General features: G+C 33.4%; 2 protein-coding genes across 5 annotated transcripts; both read right to left on the bottom strand.

Moving 5' to 3' along the window:
* Positions 1-6,899: 6,899 nt before the first annotated feature.
* LOC7472702 (phosphatidylinositol 4-kinase gamma 2) lies at positions 6,900-10,178 on the bottom strand. Its single transcript, XM_002297935.4, has 2 exons — positions 8,318-10,178; positions 6,900-7,735 (listed from the first exon to the last, which is right to left on the bottom strand). Exons 1-2 carry the CDS (start codon positions 9,689-9,691, stop codon positions 7,358-7,360), a joined length of 1,752 nt encoding a protein of 583 aa, XP_002297971.1. The 5' UTR covers positions 9,692-10,178; the 3' UTR covers positions 6,900-7,357.
* Positions 10,179-18,823: 8,645 nt separating this feature from the next.
* Positions 18,824-22,733, bottom strand: LOC7467081 (calcineurin B-like protein 7). 4 transcript variants are annotated; one of them, XM_024592653.2, is made up of 10 exons: positions 22,570-22,716; positions 22,366-22,404; positions 21,462-21,638; positions 20,911-20,993; positions 20,671-20,730; positions 20,172-20,280; positions 19,980-20,032; positions 19,616-19,696; positions 19,420-19,532; positions 18,824-19,092 (listed from the first exon to the last, which is right to left on the bottom strand). In XM_024592653.2, the coding sequence occupies exons 3-10, from the start codon at positions 21,550-21,552 to the stop codon at positions 19,032-19,034; spliced, it is 651 nt and encodes a 216-aa protein (XP_024448421.2). In that variant the 5' UTR covers positions 21,553-21,638; positions 22,366-22,404; positions 22,570-22,716; the 3' UTR covers positions 18,824-19,031. The 4 variants fall into 4 exon arrangements, 3 of the variants coding, with proteins under 3 accessions (XP_024448421.2, XP_002297970.2, XP_052310450.1); XM_002297934.3 differs by lacking the exon at positions 22,366-22,404 and having other exon boundaries at positions 22,570-22,717; XM_052454490.1 differs by having other exon boundaries at positions 22,366-22,714.
* Positions 22,734-23,288: the final 555 nt, after the last annotated feature.

Below are 23,288 nucleotides of genomic sequence, written 5' to 3'. Positions count from 1 at the left end.
ACGTGGTCACTATTATTTTAGATTTTTACATTTTAGTCACTAGAAGTTGAGGGAAAACGTTGTCAAAAATAACAATTAGGGCTAAGCATTTTCGGTTCGGTCCGGTTTTGGACCAAAATAAACAACCAAACCGAATTTTTTTTTTTTAGTTTTGGAATCGAACCAAAAACCGGTTCAAACCGATTAATTTCGGTTCGGTTCGGTTCGGGTTTTTTCCCTTCCAAACCGGTTCAAATCCAAATTACTCTGGTTGAGTTTTTTCTGGGCTTTTTATCGACCACATTTTTCAACACTTTTGTTTTGTACTTGCTTCCATTTTATAGAAAATCAACTTCAATTTTTGTTTTGATAGATCCTTGCCCAGAAGTTAAATCCAGCAAAAAAATACACATAACAAAACAAAAAAGATATCCTTGGCTGTGACTGCTTTCTTTGCAGTTAGGTTAGCTAGTCCGCTCTTTCCTGTTCTTCAAGCCCAATGAGCTTTGGGTGCCGTTGCACCCCTTCAATTAGAATAGATCTTGATTTAGTGTCCTTTCTTCCTGGGTTTTGGAATTTCCTGAAAAGTGTGAAATAAGAGTGGTTAGAATTAGGAATCGTTGGAACTAGATGAAAGCCTAGGATAGCCTCAAGAAGCGATTTTGTAATAGGATAGCCTTAAGACTGGAATTCTTAAACCTTTCTTTGCATATTCCCGCGCCGTCTGAGATGAGAGATGAGACAGAGAGCATGGAGGAGAAGGAGACAAATTTAAGAGATGAGAGATGAGAGGCAGAGAGCATGGAGAAGAAGACAATTTTGAGAGATGAGAGGCAGAGAGAAGGGAGAGGAGGCGGCTGAGAAAGTGAGAATGGTGATTTAAATTTAGGGTTAGAAAATATGTTATTTATACTCTTTTTTTTTTTTCAAGAGCCAGCTTAGTTGAACCGGGTCGGTTCGGTTCGGTTCGGTTCAATCGATTTCAGACTTTAAAAACCGAAACCAAACCGAATCGGAAATATTTTGTGATTTTCTAATCGATTTAATTGGTTTTTTTTCACGGTTCGGTTATTTTTTTTTTCGATTTTCTCGATTTTTCAGTTTTTTTGCTCACCCCTAATAACAATGAGAGATAAAGTGGTTGGTTGACCACATTCCAACAATTAAAATATCAAAACTTATGTTAATAGATTTATCTTAGAGAATAAAATTCAATGGAGATGGTTTCTCCTTTTAAACATGCAAAAAAAAAGTATATCAAGACTTGTTAATTGGTTTTTAATTCAGTTTGATTTTGAATTTTTAAAGTTACTAGAAGGTGTTTTAGGTTTCAAAATGTTTTTATTGATTTTTTTTAGATATTTTTAGATAAAATAACGAGTTAAAAATAGATTTTTAATGTTTGAACATAGTCACTAAACATGATTGAAACTTCTAGAAGAAAATAATATGTCATTTGCTAGGCTAAACAACATGTTATCCATTTAAAATGAAATAAAAAAAACAATAGATTGGAAGTCGGTTCTTAAAAACAAAAACCAAACCCGTGGGTCTAGCTCTCGGGCCTATTAACATTTGGCCTCTTTTTTATGGGCCAGTTGTGCTGTCATAATTATTTTTTTAATTTAATTTTTAATTAATATTTTTTTCTTGTTTTTTAAACTATTTAGTTTAACACTTTTTTAATATTAGTTTACTATTTGGATTGATTCTATAATTTCATAATACTTCAAACAAATTATTTTAATTTAGATTTAATTTTTTTTATCTTTAATTTTAGATTAGATAAGTTATATTTGCATATTTGAATTATAAAATTAAAAATCTTATATATTTAGCAAGTAGAATTAATCTTGAAGATAAATAAAAAAAAAAGGTATAAAATAAAAATGATGGCTAAGATAAAGTATTTACATTTGTATTTATCTTTAATTACTTCTTATAAAAAAATTAATTTTCTACTTCAGTCTTTAATCATCGAGTCTTATTTTAACCGATTTCTTCAAATGTATGCACATCAATATCACAATTTGTGCGAACCCTACTGGAGTTTGGAATAACTTTCTCTGGTGCTCCCATTTTTATATAATACAGTAAAAGAAAAAAAGAAGAAAAACTCAAGATTTTGGTGAGGAGTAAGAGAGGCCGCAGGATGTGGGAATGGAAAGGGAGGTTTTGAAGAATTTGTGCTGGCTAGAAGATGACAGACAGGAAATGCCGAAAGACACATTAAGCTCCATAGATAAGAGAACGGATAGGAAATGTTCTCTTTTTCGGAATAAAATCATTCTTTAGATATTTAGTAGAAGAGATAGCTTCAGCATCTTCTTGGCTTTGGATGAGATGAAACCATCTTGGTTTTGGAGTGAAGGTCGGGGAAATTTTCTTGATTGTGATTGAAAATTGGAAGGAGCAGTGAAGCTAAATTGAAATTTTGTTTTCCTGTATAACTCTTTGGGTTCACATCCTTCGTATAAAGGTGATAATTTTCGATTTGGTTTGATTTTTATAAAAAAAATGATCAAATCGGTTTTTTTTTTTTAAAACCGAAACCAAATCAGAATCGGTTCAAACCAACCGGTTTCGGTTAGGTTATTTTAGAACAAAAACCGGTTTGGCTCGGTTTTTTCGGTTCAGGTTCAGTTCGGTTTTTTTAGTTCCAGATTTATAAAACCAAAACCGAACCAAACTGATAAGGTTTTTTAAAATTTTAATCGGTTTAATTATTTTTTCTTCACCATTTAATTTATTCAATTATTTATTTCTATTTTATTGGTATAATCAGTTTTCTAGGCTCAGCACTGGACTTCTTCATCATTACGCACATAAAATATAAAGCGTAATTAAGCACTAAACAAAGCTCAAAAAACAAGATTTGTAAATCCTAGATATTAGTCCTAATTATACACTCACCAACAGTGCACCGATTGTGGCCAAACAAAGTAAATCCAGAACCCTAGGCCTTCGAAGATGGTGTTTCTTGAAATGTAATAATTGCAACTACACGTCAAAAGTTATTATGAAAAAAGAAGAAGTTCTGAAATTGCGTCCAGTTAAACTTGGTAAATTAAGCAACAATGATGCTAATGATTATAATGATAAATCCAAGATTTCCACACCCTACACAAAGCCTAATTCCGGATCACCAGCGAACAAACAATTAAAATCCACCTTCGGATCTCTTTAAGCTCCAACAGGTCCAAGTTCCTTTACCACCTCTTTTAAGCTCTCTCAGTTTCTTCCTGATGCACTCATCAACCTTCGGAGCTTGTCAATCGTGCAAGCAAGTCGCTGAAAAGCTTGTCATTGGGCATGAACACCGTCGTCCTGGTGTCAGATGCAGTTTCGGCCGTCCGAAGTCCAAACTAATACCATTTTCAACCTATATAATCAAATCATATATGAACAATTTTTATATATAATTTATATCATTCTTTAATATATCTTTAAGTTTTGATTAGAAAAAAAAATTAAATGGTAAAATTTGTACCCGTTGCTTCATCATTAAAACTATGATGTGTCATCCAAAAATCATCTATATAATTTATATTATTCTCGCTTGATTACATTGTCGCGAAAAGAAAACAAGGTCGGTTTATGAAGAATCTTCGGAAAAGGCAACAAATTACGAAGGCGAAGGGGAGACACTGGCAAATGAATTTGCAAAGACTCTGTCCTCTATTTCTTGCACAGTGGCATTAGCCACAAAAATCCATCCTGTCCCTGCTGATTCAAGGTGAAGATTGCTGGAATGAAGCTGTTTTCCTTTCATTTCTTTCCATCGCTCTCTGCCATTATAATTGTGATTGAAAGTCGATAAAAAAATGTCGTTGAAGGGATGATCATAAGTGGAATGTACATAAGCAGAGAGATCATCCCCCTGCAAATCGAGCCACAGCACGATGCTGTGCAAGCTTTTGAGGCTAGCAAATTCAACATGGGAAATGGCAAAGAAGCTGGAGAAAATATTGGGAAGTGCCATGGATAAGGTTAATTTCTCCAAATGAAATGGATTTCTGCATTTTCAAAATATTAAATATACGAAAACAAAATATATAATCTCTCTCCATATTGTCTTTATTTATTTTTTCTTTTTTCTTTTTTTTTTCATGGGATGCTAGATGAAGAATGGGTAATTAAAGCGATTTTCGGAATCACCCACCACCACCACCATTAGAGATATTTATTAGCAACTGGAATGTGAGAGTATTCCGAAAGGGCCAGACATGGGCCACCAAGTAGTCTGCTCATCCCTGGAATTTAAAGACCCTCAGTCATTTCTGCTGCCCATTGGACATATGCTAGCCCGGCCCCTCTTCACCATAAGCTTTCTATACTGTGCCATATTCATTCTCGATCTACAAATTGTGGGAAACACTAGATTCTATTAATTTTCAACAGACAGACGTACCCATTCACATAGTTTCATTGCAAATATATAGAACATGTGATAGTCTGATTTGAGCTCCATGTGAAGCCTATAAATTCTCTGATTGCTTCATTCTCACTATTTTTCCAGTAAAGCTTTGCATATGAACCTGCCATGCCATCAATTAAATAAGTTGCCTTACAAAAAAAACTTGTCCAATAAATATATTTTTTAAAACGTGATTTTTTAAAATTATTTTTCTCATTTATTGAATTTCTTATAATTATTTTTTGATAATTCAAAAACAGTAGAAAAATATATAACATAAATTAATACTAGAAATTATTTTGTCAATAATAATAAGTCAAATAAAAATAAATTTCAAAATCTTGTTAAACTTGGATCAACATAGATAATTCACAATTTAATAAATATGTTATATTATAAAAGTGGTGGTGGAAACGAACTAAGATAATATTGATCATTATAAGATAAAACAGATATATAGTGATCAAGATCCAGGTCAATATACTAGTATAAACAAAGAATACATAAATGTTGTTATTTGTGGAGTCGCATGTGACGGCATAGATGAAGTCACAGGTGCCAAAATACTTTGGTCCATATTTGATGTCCAAGCATAGTATCACATGTTACTAAAAAAGTTTTTAACATGAGTCATTTTTTGTTGAAGTGATAAAATTTAATCATTTTTTTTATTATTTGCTCCTTCAATGTTTAAATTAATAAAGTAGAAGGTGTTGACTTCATCTCGTAGGATAGTAAAATTATTTTCATAATTTTCTTTATGAGACCAAAAGAGGGTTGAAATATGAATATTTACTACCTGTAGTTTGTTCCTGGTCCTTGCATTTTCATTCTCTGGATATGAACTAAGCCTTGGGTTCAGCCATGCAGGAAACTCAATATAAAATACAAGAATTTGGCTGAGGTCAATGCATCAACGAACAAAGTCTTCAAGGAGGACATTATACATAAATGGAACTACAAATGAGGTAAGATGCAAGGATTTTGCATGAATTCCTTTTATGCCGCCGCAGCTTTCTGCCTGCAAAGAGCAGTTCATAATCAGAGCAAAACTAGAAGTTCATGAAAAGTTTCTTTCCAGGATGCATCAGAAAAAGAATGAAGCAACCGAAGAAGAAACACTAGCCATATACTCTAAGTCTTTCTTGTTGTATCAGATCACCAACAGGCCAATATGCAGTTGGTGTGCACAAGTTCTGTTTTAAAATATCTACCGCACAGCCAATAAAAGCCTAATCGTGCACCGGAACGCCGAAAGACTACAAGAAATGCTGAGCTTAAGATCACTTCCATGGCATCCTTGGTCGACTCTGACACAGCAACAAGCTCCTAAGAATCTTGTCCTTCTTTCATCTCTTCTTTTCCCAAGAGAGTTTTCAATATCATTTCCCCGTTCGGAGGACGGAGCCCCACCATAATTCTTCACAGTATATTAACAGTGATCACAGAATAATCAATGTATGGATTAAAATGTAAAGCAAACACAAGTGTATCGGTCTTATAGGTTGCACAAGATCAATTGTTTATTTTTTCATGTAACCTCTCTCTCTCTGTATATTTATACATTTGTCTTTAAAATTTTATTTTTCATGTATAAATAAAATGATGCTGCTAATAAGACTTCTCACAACACCGTTTTGTTTAGTTTCATTTACAAACAAGATTCATAAATTTTGGAAATGTAACTCACTATCTCTCTACAATAACAGAAACTCAGCTCCATAATAGAAGAAAAACTCAAAAAAGAAGAAGCAAAGTTTAAAACACAGGAAGGTAATTAGAAAACAGAAGGGAAGAAGAGACTGGAAATCAATGTAAAACATTCTTCCTTTGACCAGTTTTTAAACAGAAGGGTTTTAGAATCAAAGCTAATGCAGATTTAATTACCGGAACTAATTCTCATAGTTTTGTTTTAGTTACCCATCATAAAAATCTAATAGTTTTTTAGCTTTAAATCTTAATGTTTTATATATAAAAGATGTTCGAGTTAAAGAAGAAGCAGAAGATTGTTCTAACTCTTTTTATTCATGAATTGAATGTATATGTTCAAGTTAATCAGGAAGAGTGTTGATTGAGCAAAGTTCGATACCAGGACAGCGCTCTATAGAGTATCACTGTAAGACATCTCATTGAGCAAGAAATCATTGCCCTGTTGAATTGATTCTTTGTCTAAACCGTGATTTTTAAAATTTTAATTTTTTTATTTAAAATTAATTATTTTTTTAATATTTTTAGATCGTTTTGATACGTTGATATTAAAAATAATTTTTTTCTTAGTACTTTTCTAAATGAAAAACACTTTAAACCGCAACCACAATTATAAATAAACCCAGTAATCTAGCAAGCAAACTAGAAAGAGTACAGCTGGAACACAAGTCATTCATTAAAAAAAAAAAAAAAAAACCAGGGCTCCCTCGTAGCTCTATCTGTCGAAGATCAGAAATTTTACTTGGCATTATTTTGAGCTTTGTAGTACATAATAAATTCATGACATGGATGGATCTGTGCAAGAAGAACACGGTTGCTTTACTCGTGTTCTTCCAATCTCACTCTCTTTGTTTATTGAATACAAACATAAACACAGATACAACTTTTGGGTGGCCTTGAAGGCTCACCTCAGTTGACCATGGCTCATCAATTAGGCCCCCTCGAGTCTAGACTTAGGACAGATATTTATGTACACAAAAAACCTCAACCTTCCCGCAATCTAGTATAATCTAGGCATAACACTTGTTATTCATAGTTTTAAATTTCTGTTCACCATCCCAGTACAATATCCCAAACAACGTTGACAGAAGTGAAAGAAAATTCGAAGTGTTAGGCTCATTCATGACCAAGATAAGCCATCCACGTTACAAGTCCATCCAAAAATGGACTAGTAATTTAAATGATACGTACATATATACTCCTCCATTGGGAATTTGTCAAGCTAGATAGAATGCATGACCTAAACGGAATTTATTATCCTGTGAATTCATCAAGTCGGTAGTCCATGATATTGGAGACAGCTTCGAGAAATGCAGCTTCACTCATACCAGGGAGCAAGGAATCTTCTGCTTCACGAATAATCTCCTCGATCACAGATTCCTTATTCAAGTTCTCTCTACACATGATGCTTCCGATAGCAAAAGGAGTGAGACCTCTCTCTACCCCTTTCTTCAGAAGCATAGTGGAGATACGAAGTACGCGGGCACACTCAAGAGGAATATTCCACCCATAGAATTGCACTAGTGCGATGTCATGTTCAGCATCCAGTGAGTTTATGTAGTCAACAACTTCGGGTGAGTACGGCTGGCGGGCTTGTGGCCAGTAAAGCCAGTCAAATGTGCAATCTTCAAACTAAAAAGAAGCAAAAGCTAAGATGAGCTGCAGACCTTCAAAGACAGAGCTTAAAGAGATATATCTGTAAAATATGTAGTTCATGGATAACTACTACACAGTAATCACTTTGCTAGCAACAATTTTTTATCCTTTTATCCTATTCTTAAAACACAAGTCTGAACCTTGTGTTTTAAGAATAGGATATTAGCTGAATCTGCTGATTAGTTGATTAACCCACACCCACTCTGAACCTTTTTTTCTCCTATGTGCACCCCTATGGACCATATTGTTAAATAAATTCATCATGGGAATCACTTTGCTAGCAACAATTTTTTATCCTTTTATCCTATTCTTAAAACACAAGTCTGAACCTTGTGTTTTAAGAATAGGATATTAGCTGAATCTGCTGATTAGTTGATTAACCCACACCCACTCTGAACCTTTTTTTCTCCTATGTGCACCCCTATGGACCATATTGTTAAATAAATTCATCATGGGCAGCCAGTAATTACTAGCAAAGCACAAAAGTGAAAGAACATGAAAGCAGAGAATAGTAGGGCAGATTATTTAATCATGAGGATCATAGCTGAAATTACTTACTTTTTCAGGCAAGCAGTAACCATGATCAATTGGAATGAGTATTGTTTGACCATCCTCCCCTGTGCTAATCAATATATTCCCAGCATGCCTATCTGTATTGGCCATTCTTATATCGAACACACTGATTTTGTGCACCTCCTCCACCGGGAAAGCCCCGGGACCGATGTCCTCACAGTTCCCCTCGTTCTTCATAAACATCTGTAAAGACCCGATCTTGGCATACTCCATTGCATTTTCAAACCCTTCTGGATGGTTAAATCCTTTGTGCAAGCATTGAACGATGACTGTAGGGGGGACCCCAGCAAAGCCTATAGTTTCTCCATTTACTGCCCGTGGACCACTCCTTGGATGATCCAATATGTAAGCCGCAACTTCCCTCAATGCTCCTTCTCCTACCCTTGTCCCCCTTTTTAAACCCTCACCATTCGATGACACGGGCAGCCCCTGGGGGTTATTCACAGCCATAGGCTCCTCATCAACAGGCTTAAAAACAGATACAAACTCCTGACCTGATGGATCCTGCAAAAAGTAAGTCCCTCCTGTTCCCTCAGAAGATCGGATGGGTGCATTACCTTTCTCCAATCCACCAAGTGCAGAGTTAATCATGTTCCAAAAAACCGAATTCAGCTTCACCTTAGGATTAACAATAACCGGTTCCAGCATGAAATTTCTGCCAGATCGCTCCTTTGAGAGAACAAGAACCTCTTCGGATCGGTTCTCTCCTCCATCAATTGACCTATCTCTCTTCTCAGTGGAATTTGATGCCACTACCAAAATCTCAAAATCCTTTTCCAAAGGCTTAGCCCTCACTTTGGCAGATTTTTCAACCAACAAATGGATGGCAGCATCATTATCATTACATATATCATCAACAATTTTCTGATCATCAAGCTTTTTTCCATTAAAAAAGATCTCCTGGTCCTCAACATCAACAAATCCTTTACCTTCTTTAAATATTCGTTGCTTTATGTACCCAACATTCCTAAACCTATCCACATGAAACTCAAATTCCTCTCCAGAATTGGTCCTTACAATGACAAACAAGAGATCAGAGAGCTTGAGAACCAAGTGCAAGACATTGCCCCTAGTGACCCCATAATCCTTAACAAGAGAATCATTTCTTGCCAATTCCCTCCCTCCAAAAACTAACTTCTGCTTATTCACTACAAAACCTTTCCTTGTCTGAATCCTTAGCTTCACTGCAGCTATAGAATCAGACTCGAAAACCCTCATAGGAATTGAAGAACCACCCACGCTAATATAAATTAGAATCGATGAATCCTCGATTACTGGTCCCTTTTGACCACAATAACCAGGAAGAAAATGACCTGATTCTTTAAAAATCGGACTCAAACCAACATCAACAACAGACATTTTCTCTCTCCCTCTCTAAACAGAAAGCAACAAATTTTAGGTGAAAGAGATTTAGATTTTGAATCTAAAATCCACTAAAAAGAAATGGAGTTCATTGGGTAAACCCAGAAGCCAAAAAAGAAATTTTTTTTTACCTTTTCAGCTCCTGGGTTTATCAGATTGTTGCATGCTAAAAACTTGTGTTAATGTATAAGGCCTCAAATTACGAAAAAAAAAAAGAAAAGGAAACCAGGTAGAATAGATAATCGGATTCTTACCAAAACGGAAAGAATCAAAGGTGAATAGGCAGAGGAAGTGAGCTTAAAAATCGAGTCTTTTTTGGATGAATGATTGGCAAAGCTCCAATTTTTTTCGAGTTTGCCAAGATTGGCAGCGAGAAGCGATTGTTTCGCCGAGGTTTTATCAATCGATAACGATAAACATGTCTCCGATAATAACAATAAACAAGTGGAAGAGGGAAGAGAGAAGAGAAAGCAGGATTGTAGCCGTTAGCTTTATAGAAATGTACGACCCAACGTCTTTGACGGACCGTATTTCTTGCTTTGAAGGACGACGTTAACTGTTTTTGACGATCGTTTGTTTGGTTCTGTTAAGGAGAGATAGTGTTTGCGTTTGGAGGTTTGAATGGAGCTCGTGGACTTGGAGTGAAGTTTACTAAGATGTCCTTCACATTTCCTTTTTATTTTTCTTTCACATCTCTCTCTGTTTATTTATATCTGTACATTATATTAAAAAGTTTTCTTTTTTCTTTTTATTTATTTAAGAAAAATGGAAAAGTTTTCATGCTTCAAAAAAAATCACCACAGATTGGTATCGAGTTCATAGATAATGAGGTATCGGACATGTTTTCCATTTATATCTGTATATTATACTTCACTTGGATGTAAATTGTTAATAAAAAATTTAATATTTCTTAGAAATTCTGAATTAATAACTCATGAAAATAGCTAAATTAAGTAAAAAAAATATTGAATTATTATAGATATAGAAATAAATATTGAATATAATTTTAAAGAAATATCCAAACTTATCGAATATAAAACATCTATTTTATAGTGATAACACCTCGAAATTTAGTTATATTAGAGATGATAAAATAGTGATAAATAATTAAATACTATACATTACAACGAGGAGAAGGGTATTGCAGACATTCAAAAGCAATTATATCCGTTGCATTAATTGCATATACTCATACAAAAACATGCCACCTGGCACGGAAGCATTATTCTAGTAAACGATCAGATTTAAATGACGAACTTACAGACGTTGACGTTAACGTTAACAGTCCTCTCCTGCACTAACCGGGTTACACGACTTGCTGATTCAGCGATCTAGGTGCCAAACCAGGGGCGAATTTAGAACTTGTTTGTTTTTCGTCAAAATTATTGGTTTTAAAAAATTTATTTTTTAAAAATATTTTAATATAATAATGTCAAAAATAAATTTTAAAAAATAATATATATATATATATTTATATTTATATTTATATTATTTTAAAGTATTTTTCAATTATATATATTTAAATGTGAAGATGTCAATACGTAAAAATAATTTATTATATATATTTTAATATAGGTTGTGCCTTCTAAAACTATTTAGGGAATAATTTTTTTTTAATTAAAGATGCGAATTAATTCAAAAGTATTTTTCCTATGGGAAAAAATATATAATTAAATTATTTGCAAATTGGAATCGAATGCGAAGTTTAACCATTTAGTTATTTTGAAAAAGATAGGTGATTGAGACATTTATTTATTTTTTACTGAGTAGGTATCTCATATATCAAGATTATTATTTATTTTAAAAAAAAACAGATTTTTTAATCATCCATAATCTGTACCTAAAACATTGTATTAATTTGGTCCAATCAATTAATGAAATTAAGATCAAGCAATTTGCAATGGGATTTACAGAAAAAATACAGTAAGTTTGTTAATTTTTTTATATTTTTCTTAGATGGACTACAAACAAGCTACTAGACAAAAGTGTGTAAACAGGAGGATTAATTAGATAAACAATTAAACAGGAAAGAACCTAGAAGGGGTGCAGTCCCTTTTCCTTAGTTTTTATTCTCATGAAACCTTAATTAATTAAGGTGCAAATGGCCAATTTTATTGCCGTTCCGACCGAAAAGGGTTCCTGATCCTTATTACAAATTCATGCAAGTCCTGGGCTCTTGTCGATTGTGTGTAATTTTCTGTCTCTGGTCGATGATGATTCAACTAGCTATGAATGCATCTAGATTAACACGCAAACAAGGGTTCCCAGGAGAAATGATGAGCCGAGCACATTCATGCACTGAAATATAGTTTCAATGCATCGAGATTGCCTTTATTTTCTTTATTACAAAAAGAAGAAGAAGAAGAAGAAGACAGAAATCATTAATTTAATTTAAAATTTTGTTTATTTTTGTGTTTCAAAAATGTTTTTGAAAAAAATTAAAATTTTTTATTTTTTTATTTTAAATTAATATTTTTTAAATATTTTCGGATCATTTTATATGTTGATATTAAAAATAATTTTTAAAAAAATATTATTTTAATATATTTTTAAATTAAAAATATTTTTAAAAACAACATTCGCAGTCACCCTGAATGTTCCCTGAATGTTCGCAACACAGGGAACTGAATCACGATGGTCCATGGTGCAAGAAAAAAAGTGTGGATTCGTGGGCCTTCTCTTCAGTGGTTGCATTATGTGGGACATAAATATAACATTTATGTGATCGATTAATTTGAAGATAACATTTACTTGCAGAGGAAAAAGGGCATTGCGGACCCCGTAGAGCAAAGTATCATGCTTCTCCATGTGAGCGTAGGACCACCTCTCACATTTCTAGAAGCATATAATTAGTGCTGGCAAGTTTAAGCTCTACAGTCAATATATAGAGAAAGATTTTCTAATATATATGTTGTTAATGTGAAAGTAATTAAAGGAAAAAGGAAAATTATTCATTAATAGACAAAATCATTAAAGTAAATGTAGTTATGATAAATAATTAAAATGCAATAACTTTATAAAAAAAAACAATGATTAGGTACCATTTATATTCCAAAATGATGCATTCAGAAAAGAACTCATACCTAACATTTCCCTTCAAGACATGGTACTATGAGAGAGCTTTTTAAAACATGGTTTAAACTATATTTTTTTATTTTTTTTATTTAAAATCATGTTTTATACATTAAATTTAATATTAAAAAAAATTAAAATATTATTTTAATCTATTTAAAAAAATACTTTAAAAAACAATTCTACAATTATCTGTCAGTCACCTCCAAATTGGTGAACCCACGTAAAAATAATATTTTTACCTACTACTATGTACGGGTGTCAAAAGCTAACAGGCTATCCGTACCATATCATTCTACCTACCTCACCGTCATTTCCCCCCAAAGGCAGACAGGGAACCAGCTGTCACTCTGCCCCAATAATTTACTATCTTTACCTCTACTTGACTTAATCTTCACCTTAATGACACATTTAATCCCTCTAAATCATACATTATAATTACTTTTTTTTATAACATAAATATCCGGACTATTTTACGTGTACCTCAACTAATTCTACGGGTTCTAAAATTAACAATTATGTAAGCCTCCAGTAGCCTTGAGGTTTGTAAAACTCGAACTAATAACTTCTTAAAAATAAATTTAGAACCTGACTAATTAAGTTAGACCCTTTAAAATTATGTTTAACATATCATAGTTAAAATTGTTGTGTTTAACGATAATAATTTGTTTAATTGCCTAAAATTAGCTTAATAATTCATAAAATCACCGCCAGAAGAAAAGAGTTAAAAATGGGATTTCATTTTGGCCTTGACTCCCCCACGTGCAGACAACAAGGCTTTTTTTCAGGTTATGTTTGCACACGTGTGGGTCATTGTCAGACGACGCTCCTCTCGTCTAGCCGTTAATGAAGATGCCGTTGAGGTCGGGAAAGTCCGCGTACACGTCCACTGTTTTATACTTTGGTCGTTGTCATTTATTGCTTCCGATCAATATATATCTATAAAGTCTTCTTATAGGTTTGTCTATTACTATGTAATAGACAAATTGTTAATACACAACCTTTGAAAAGGCTTATAAATTGTTCATCTTTGATTAATAGCAGTACTTGAATAGGTTTCACAGTTGGGATAGATAAATGTTTTGTCCTTTACTTTTGTTTCATAAAGAGTTATTAATCTTGTGGCCCTCTGGTTTTGCCGATTAACCTGATTTCTATTCTAGATAGGATTAAAAAAATAAAATAAAAATTAATCTAGTTTGAGTCATTCAACTAGATAACTCAAATCATGATTTGACTGATCCAATTCAGACCTTGTTAAAACATGATTTAATTTTTAATTTTTTTAAAATAATATTATTTTAATATTAAAACTGTATCATTTTAGATTAACTCGAGTTAATCCGTCCAACTTATTACATGAAACTTGAACCGACTGGGTTTAATAAATTTGGTTGCATTTCAATTTTTATTTTTCATTTCTCTCTCTTTCTTCATGGGGTGTATATATATATATATATATATATATATATATATATATATATTAAAATAAACTTGATAGTATATGTAACTCGTTTAAGGAATAACTAAAAGGAGTGTTTGGTATTGTTGTAGCTTATATTTTTTTAATCAATTACAAAGAAAAGATTATTTGGTTAGTTTTAAATGTGTCTTTGAGCCCTCACCTCTCGGATAGTACGCCTTCAAGCCCTATCTTTTTTTTTCGAGTGCGTTTTTAAGCTCTCAACCATCAAATAGTGTATTTTTTAGCCCTATCTATTTTTCTATGAATATGTTTTTTAGCCCTTGTATATTAGATAATACACTTTCTAATCATATCTCTTTCTGTTTTAGTGCGTCTCTGAACCCTTAACCATCAAATAATGCGTTTTCTAGTCCTATCTCTTTTCTTTTTAGTGCGCTTTTTAGCCCTCGTATACTAGATGGTGTGTTTTCTAACTATCTCTTTTTTAGTGCGTTTTTGTGCCCTCACATCTCACATAGTGCGTTTTCTAACCCTATCTCCTTCTGAGTGTGCTTTTGGGCTTTCATATCTCAAATAGTACGTTTTCTATCCCTATCTTTATTTCCCCTGAGTGCGTTTTTAAGCCCTCATATCTCGGATAATACGTTTTCTAGCCCTATCTTTTCTCTTTTCAAATACGTCTTCGCGCTCTCGTCTTCTAAATAGTGTGTTTATCAATCCTATCTCTTTTCAAGTGTGTCTTTGAGCCCTTATCATTCAAGATAGTGCGCATTCTAGTCTTATCATTGTCTCTCTTCCCTTGAGTGCATCTTTGAGCCCTCATCACTCAGATAATACACTTTCTAGCACTGTCTCTCTTCTTTTGACTATGTTTTCTAGCCCTCGTATACCAGATAATTTACTTTTTAGCCCTATCTCTTTCCTTTCGAGTGTGCCTTTTAGCCTTCGTTTTCTAGGTAGTGAATTTTCTAACTTTATCTCTTTCGAGTATGCCTTTGAGCCCTTATCATTAAGATAGTGTGCTTTCGAGCCCTATCTCTTCTTCTTTTTTAGTGCATTTTTAAACCCTCAACTATTAGATAGTACGCTTTCTAACCTCATCTATTTTCTTCCAAGTATGCTTTCTAGCCCTTGTACATCAAATAATGCATTTTTAGCCTTATTTCTTTCCTTTCAAGTGCATCTTTGAGCTCTCATCACTCAAAATAGTGCGCATTTTAGCCCTATCTATTTTCTTTTCAAGTTCGCCTTCAAGCCCTCATTCTTGATCTAGTAAGTCCACTATCTCTCATTCCTTTTTCTTCTTTACAAGCTTGTTATCTAAATTTTCTTATGAGACTTTTTGTCGCAAGTATTGTAAAGAGAGGGCAACTATCAAAACCTATTTTTGAGTTATTTTCCAAAATTCATCCTTTTTCCTAGTAAAAATAAAAAATAAAAGTAATAAGATTAGCGACATGGCAAAAGCTGATATATATATATATATATATATATATATATATATATATATATATAGCTAGAGTTTTGAACGAAATATAGAGCCTAATTATACTCCTATTGTATCTAAGATGGGGGAGACAATACGGATTCAAGGTCAAATTAAATAATTATTGGACAAATTTACATAAAATATTAAGTACAGGGACATAATTAGATTTTTAATAAGCCAATTTAATTTAATCATGGGCCAAATTAAAAGTTTTATTATGTTTAAGAATTAATTTAGGTCAAATTAAAAGATTTGATTAGGTGCAGGGACTTAATTATACTTTTAATGGGTCAAATTAATTTTATTAGGGACTTAATTGGTGAAAAATTAAACCCAATTTGGGCTTAATTAAAAAGATTAAAATTTTAGAGGACCAAACTTAATTTTTATAAAGTCAACTGATTAAAATTAGGAGTAAATTGCAAGAAAAACAAAGTTTAGGGTCAAATTGAAAAAAATCACAATCAAGGACCTTTTTGAAAAAGGCGTTAAACTTCAGGGACTTAATTCAGTTGAAGACAATGGTGAAATTAAAGAAATGAAAAGTTTAATGGTCAATTTACATAAATCCAAAACCAAGGACCACAATGAAAAAGACATTGAAATTCAGGGCTCATATTGAAGTTTAACAGGGGCAAAACTGCATAAAATTAAAAGTTTGAAGTCAATTAGAAATGTAATTAAAAGAAATCAAAAGTCGAATGACTAAATTGAACTTTTGTCAAGTCTTTAAATTAAAACCCTAATATGTCAAAAATATCATTTCATTTAAATGAAATAACATATTTTAACCAAAACGGCGCTGTTTTGACCAAACAATAACAAAAAAGACAGAGTCATTTGGTTACTATTCATCATCTCCTACCTTTTGCCTAAAAAAGCTACTCGGGTAGCTACATTTTCAGAGCATTTAATGCTTCATCTCTGAACCAAATTGGACAAACCATACACCCCAACGTAAATCTTATTGGTTGATTGCCCCTACAGCCACCGTGACACCGCCCTAAAGTGGCCAACCTGACCAGCCTTTAGTAACCTAATTTTACAAACCATGATGACACCTTTGAGCCAACAAGTGAGATTTGTCCTGCTTGAATCAAGGGTTAAGATTGGTCCCCAATAAAGATAAAATGTCCATCTTCCATCCCATATAAATGGAGTGGATTTCAAGCATTGAGGGACAATAAATTGAGGTGCAAACTAAACAAAAAGTCAGCCTCCCCAATCTTCTTCTTCATCTGCTAACCTTTTCTCACTTCCTTCGTCATGCTCTCGTTGCCACCAGCCTCACGTCGGCCCTGCCATCATGACCACCAACCAGCCACGTTAGCTAACCTTCTCTTTCCCTTTTTGTTGTAAACAATCACAACCATTTGCATGCAGAACGAGAACTTGTTCTGCATGCAAATGCAGATAATTAACTTGGTCACTAGGTCAGGCTAATGACCATGTAAGTTTGGGCTGGACCTATTTTAGCTCAACCCAGATGGTTGGGTTGGGTCCAGCCCAATATATATATATTAAAAAAATAATTTTTCAAAAGACTAGTTTGAAATTATTTGTGGGTTCTTCGCATGTTTTTCTAACAATTTTGTCTAATATTAGGTCGTAGACTTACACTGTAAAATACGGACTCGATATAAAAATATCTGATTTTTCTCCAGAATTTAAAAAAAAATCCGAAAATTCAAAAATGAACTTTCATTTCAAATACAAAAAAATGTTTGGTTTTCATGCATACAACCAAATCCTAAAAGTTTTTCATGTATATTTTTTAAAAAAGATAAAATCATGTTTTTATCATGTTTTTTTAAAAATACAAAAATGAATATCGTAACCGGTTTATGATTATCCATTAGGGTTTGACCAAAATATAAAAAATTCAAATATAATTAGTTTGTTATTCTGAGCATTAGGATTTAGCTATATCCAAGAAATAAATAAGTATGGGCCTTAGAACAGTTATGATTTAATCCAATAAGATATAGATTTTCTCATGAAGAGAGATTTGTCTTGTACCTTAGACAAGACCAATAGATAGAAACATGATCTAGAAAAACAATCGACAACCAATATAGCTTACTTCAGGTAGGATTTAGCTACATTTAAGAAATAAATAAGTATGAGCCTTAGAACAGTTATGATTTAATCCAACAAAATAGAGATTTGCCTTGTACCTTAGACAAGACCAACATATAGAAACATGGCCTAGAAAAACAATCGACAACCAATGCAGCTTATTTTAGGTAGAATGCACTGGGGGTAATGCGTCTTTCCTTTGCACAACTAGTCCTCTTACTCAGATTCTCGTAGATTATTAGGTTTTTTAGTGACCATAATATCAGGAGGTAACTTATGAATTTTATAATTATGATCTTATGATTAAACCCAGAAAACTTCTTTTACTATTCTCAGAAAATATCTGTCCTTCCATATCATGCATGTGAAGACATGAATATTCCAATATCTTGCTTTAGATTTCCCTGGAGAAACAAGGCTGGTCCAGAATTTTCCTCATTTGTTTTCCCTGGAGAAAAATGTTAGTAGGTCGATATATGGTGCTAACTATCAAATGCCAAAATTTCCCGTATGCTACTCTGATGCTGAATCATTGATAAAATCAGCTTTGCCCCACCACTGGGTCCTTACAGAACTTCCAATACTTCCCAACCAAATTGTCCGGTATAGACAGGCTAGAGAGAAACACTCCCTTCTGGACTCCACAAATCTTTGGTACAAGACCACCAGTGTGGAGTTTGTGCCAGCAGGTGAACGTGTGTAGTGGCTAGAAAATCCTGGTTGAAATTGACTAGGCATTCCTTTACAAATAATTGTCATATTTTATTTCATTCGAGTCAAGAATCTAGTTCTTCTTTCTGTGCTTGAAAGCTGCCAAGAAAGGAATCGTTCAGCTTACTTGTCCCTCGGAGTATACAAGTTCTTTTGAATCAATGCTTTCAACCCACTAAAGCCAGATTATATTACTGGAATCTATGTTATTCTAATTGTATATTTATTTCATGGCATTTTGGAGAACTCTCTGGAAATTGTTAAAATCCCGTCTTATTGGCTTATCAGTCTTTCATAACTCACATGGTTAGTTTCTAACCAATGTGGAACAACCAAGCTCACGCATGTTCCATCAATATAAAAACCTCCAAACTTGCTTATTAAAAACTCAAAAACTTCTTGTTAAAAGTAGCAGAAACGGAATACTTTTGACTATAATTAGTAATTACACTGTGCATGCAGTACACTTAAAGGGCGTCTCTGTAGCAGCCTAGGTTCTTCCAGCATCTCCATGTTAATGTTTATCGCATCTTATGGGAATAGAATTTGATACCATCCTGTTATTTGTAGTCTGGCACTTCGGTATTGAGCACAAAGCTGGGAAATGCTAGTGTTAATTCCCTGAAAAATGGAAACCAAGAGGTGATATAGAGAAGTATGGTCATGTACTTGAAAGGTAAAAACAGAAGGAATTCAAAATATGGAAGCTCCTGCCACTATAAAATAGAAGGAGAAATGTTGTACATATATTCTTCATGAGACAACCAGATGTGTACTTCAGCACTGTCAAGATATTCTTTCATGACCTTTTCGGACTCAAAAGTCTCAAAAAGTAGTTGGAGAGAGAGAGAAATGACAAATGGAGCTTAAAATCCAGATTATATGATGGTATGGTTTGAAACAGATGAACAAACTTGAACTGATGATGTAGAGATCTTGAGGACTCACTTTAGATATGGAAGAGTCATGTTCTTCAGGAGAGATGGGTTCTTAGTTACAAAGTCCTTCCACTCTTCTGGATCAATTCTGCCATCTCCATTTAAATCTGCTTCAATCATTGTCTAGAAGAATATATTTACTGAGATCAATGTCTAGGAGATTGAACGAAATATGAAAAATCATAACTGTTGAAAGATTTTGACACCTTGTCCACAATAGAATCAACAGCGTCATCGGTAAGTGTAGAATCCAATTCACTCAGAATAGCCAGTACCATCTCCTTCAACTTCCAGCATGAGAGAAATTCATGAAGTAGTCGAAAATTAGAAAACAAATAAAAAGAAGGGAAAATAAGATTAGAAATCACAGCCCTGTAAATTTAACAAAGCATACCAAGGATGCTTTCATGTTACTTCCCACACAGTTGAATATACTGTGCTTCACTGACATAACCATTAGAAATCATCATGAATAAGCAACTGATCAGTGCAATGATTCTAGTTAGAAGCACATTTTATGATACTCTTGAAAAGCCAACGAGGGCAAGGGGAAAGTTGCTGAGTACTTACTTCAACACGCTCAATATAGCCAGTTTGTCGTAGATCATACAGTCTGAATGCAACTGAAAGGAGATTATTCCCAACTTAGTGGTGAAAATCGTAGTTAATAGGCTAAAATGACTTTTTGTAGACATAAATTACTTATCATATTGAAACAAGAATTATACAGAAAAGATGAAATCCACACGTATTATATCATACATGTAATTTTATCCTCTTCAGAAGCATTTGGATGGAACACACTTAATGACCTAACAAACCCTCCAAATTTGATTACCCCGTTATGCTTGGCATCAAAAAGATCAAATACCTGCAATAGGTTGGCATGGCAAACACATTATGTATATTATCTGCTTGATGAAATTAGAGTGGCTTGAAAACTAGATGGAGTACTACGATGATGAATAATATGAAGCCAGAATAGACCGGTTCATAACTTTCACTCTATACTTACGAGGACAAATGGACTCTTCAATGACCAGGTAAAAAATGCAACATTTACAAAATTATCAGAAATTGAATGCTTCAGGATGTCGGTATTACTGATGCAGCTCTCTGATTGCCTAGATAATGTATAATTCCTTAAAAGTAAGGATCTGATATCTTAGATGAAAGCAATTTGAACACAGAAAATCAACAGATTGCAAACTGGAAACTAAAAACGCAATATTGAGAATACAAAAAATGAAATAGTGCGCACCCTGTCAGAGAAAATATTCTGCTTACTGCTATTACTGAAAAGCGCTAGTTGAAATTCTTCCTGCTCAGAAATGACAGATAAATTAGCACTTACTATAAAGATCTTTCACGATCCAATGACAAGCTAAAAAGTCCTCTGTGATCAACCTTCAGCCTTGATTAACCATAAATTTGACGGTATGATCAAAATTATCTCATCATCAAGAAAAAGTTACAGCTTAATGAACTTGAATAGAGATACCTTGTGAATAAGATCATCATCAACTATGGTACTGCTTAGCTTCTTGAATAGATCATGCAAAGCTTCTATTTCGTTGACAGTAACTGTGACATGATAAAAAATATCAAACACCTAGACATGTTAATCGACAGGTTGTGATCAATCATATGCCCTACAGCTGGCAATTAAATGTATGAAAAAACTCCAGCAGGATAAATGTATTCAACTAGGTGAAGATTACATGGTTACTTGACGATGGCAGGATAATGTGGCCAACTTGCTGCCATGCCAAAACAACCACACTATGTGCTGAAAAAAATGCAAGCAATGGGCTAGAAAGGAAGCAGGAAAGAACATTGGCAACATGGGATGCATGCTGCAACCATTCCATGCAAGTGCAGCAAATGGAGGATGGAATGCATGAAATGGAATGGGTAAGATTTTATCTAGTTGACCATGGTATTAAAAATTGTCCTGCTATTCAGTGCAACGGGATACATGCAATATTCAACCATCAGATTTTAAGATGTTGATCAAATTTGACAAAAAAGGCACTTGAACCTTCTACTTACATGGTGTTTCAGAAGCAAGTATGATAGGATCCTCATCCCTCGGTAGTTTACTGGTTTTTGTCGAGCAAAAACAGCCTTTGAAAGCATCCATATTTCTGATACACAGTTATACGCAATTGATCCCAATGAGTCTTTATGTAATAAATGCAGCAAATCCCGGATTTTATAATAAATTTCCTGCCACATCAAAACCAAACATGAATCAATAAGACATAATTTTATTTTGAATGGGGTAATTTCTTGTGCTTTTGGCTGGAAAATATGTTCTCTAACATAACAGTGGATTGAAAAAGCTGCAAAAATAAAATATCACTTTCTTTTGTTTACAATAGCATCAAATTGGGTTGATCTGATCTTTAGGAGCATTTGATTTGAGTCAATAACTATGTATGATAATGGACAAATTTTAATTAATTCATGCATGACTTGTTTGATATCAGAGCTAAATTTTCTCCGAAAATTCTTACTCCAACTCACAATTAAGCGTCTATACATTATTTTTATCAATTCAGCATTTTCTTTGGCTAATGTTTACATGCAGAAAATCCAGATTTCCAGTGTCAGAAGCATTTAGGACAACAGATCTAACTTACCAAACAAGTCAAGGTTGAGTGATAAATCAACTCTATCACAACAAAATCAAGAGCAGATTACATTTTTTGAAGTCAAAACACTAAGTACCCCAGTGCCAATAATGGTCTAGTGGGCATCAATTCCTTTTAATTGTTCAAGTTCATCAATTGTGAAGCACTGGACCTTGAAAAAGAAAAAAAACATATACAACAAGGTAGCTGAATGATACTATTAGTGTTGCTGCAACTACACAAGTAGGACACAAATACAAAAGGGGAGAGGAAACAAGAAAAAAAGATGCTTTATCCTCTAACAACTATTCCATACTTACAAAGCACTGAAGGTAACGTTTTTTCTAAATCAATCTCCACTGCAAACACATGAAGAAAGCCCCGTTACAAAAAGGGTCGAACTTGAGATTGTTTTATGCCCTCAAGATTCATCTCTTTCATTTAACCACACACATATGTAGCAATGACCAGAGAGGGGACAAAAAATATCAAGAACTGCCGTGCAGGGAGCTGGATATCTTTACCTGAGGAGGAAGTTGCTTCTTCTAGAATAAAAAAAGAGTTGACAATTTCACTTTCTCCATTCACAGAAGCTTGTTTCTTCTGGCTATTCATTTGTGCTGGGATTGTATTTTTATATTAATTAATGTCATCCTCCACTGTCTCCATCTTTCCAGTTTGCCTCCATTTTTAAAACACTAATAATTTCATTTCTTTAATTGAAAGAAGAAAAAAAGAGCATTGGGCATTGGGCATTGGGCATTCTATATATTCAACGTTTGTTTCTCTTGTGACGCCACCATACACGCCTCCACACCACAGATCCTGCAGCACGGCCACGTTCATTCTTCAAGGTTGTCAGTCAAAAAACAGTGACTTCATTTAAAAGAAAAAAAGATCATGCTATTCTTACACTATGATTTTTTCTGAAATTCACTTTCTGAAAAATAATATTTCAAACTTTTCTATATTTAATTAATATTAAAAAAAATAATCAATAAAAAACATTTTTGACTTGAAGAAAAATTTAATTTGATTTCCGGTAAGTGTTTTCCTGGAAAATTTGGACGGAAAACACTTTCCAGAAGTTGTGAAAAATTTAGAAATGTCATATTATTTGTTAATTATATTAAATTTGGTCCTCAAATTTTTGATTGCTATATATATATATTATTATTTTTTTAATATTTATTTTTCAATTTCATCTCTTAAAATTTAATTTTTATATTAACTTTGGTCCTCA

This window comes from Populus trichocarpa, chromosome 1 (genome assembly GCF_000002775.5).
Source record: "Populus trichocarpa isolate Nisqually-1 chromosome 1, P.trichocarpa_v4.1, whole genome shotgun sequence".
NCBI classification, from domain to species: Eukaryota; Viridiplantae; Streptophyta; class Magnoliopsida; order Malpighiales; family Salicaceae; genus Populus; species Populus trichocarpa.
Note: the sequence above shows the minus strand (reverse complement) of the source record. Positions and strands in the feature narration are given on the sequence as shown.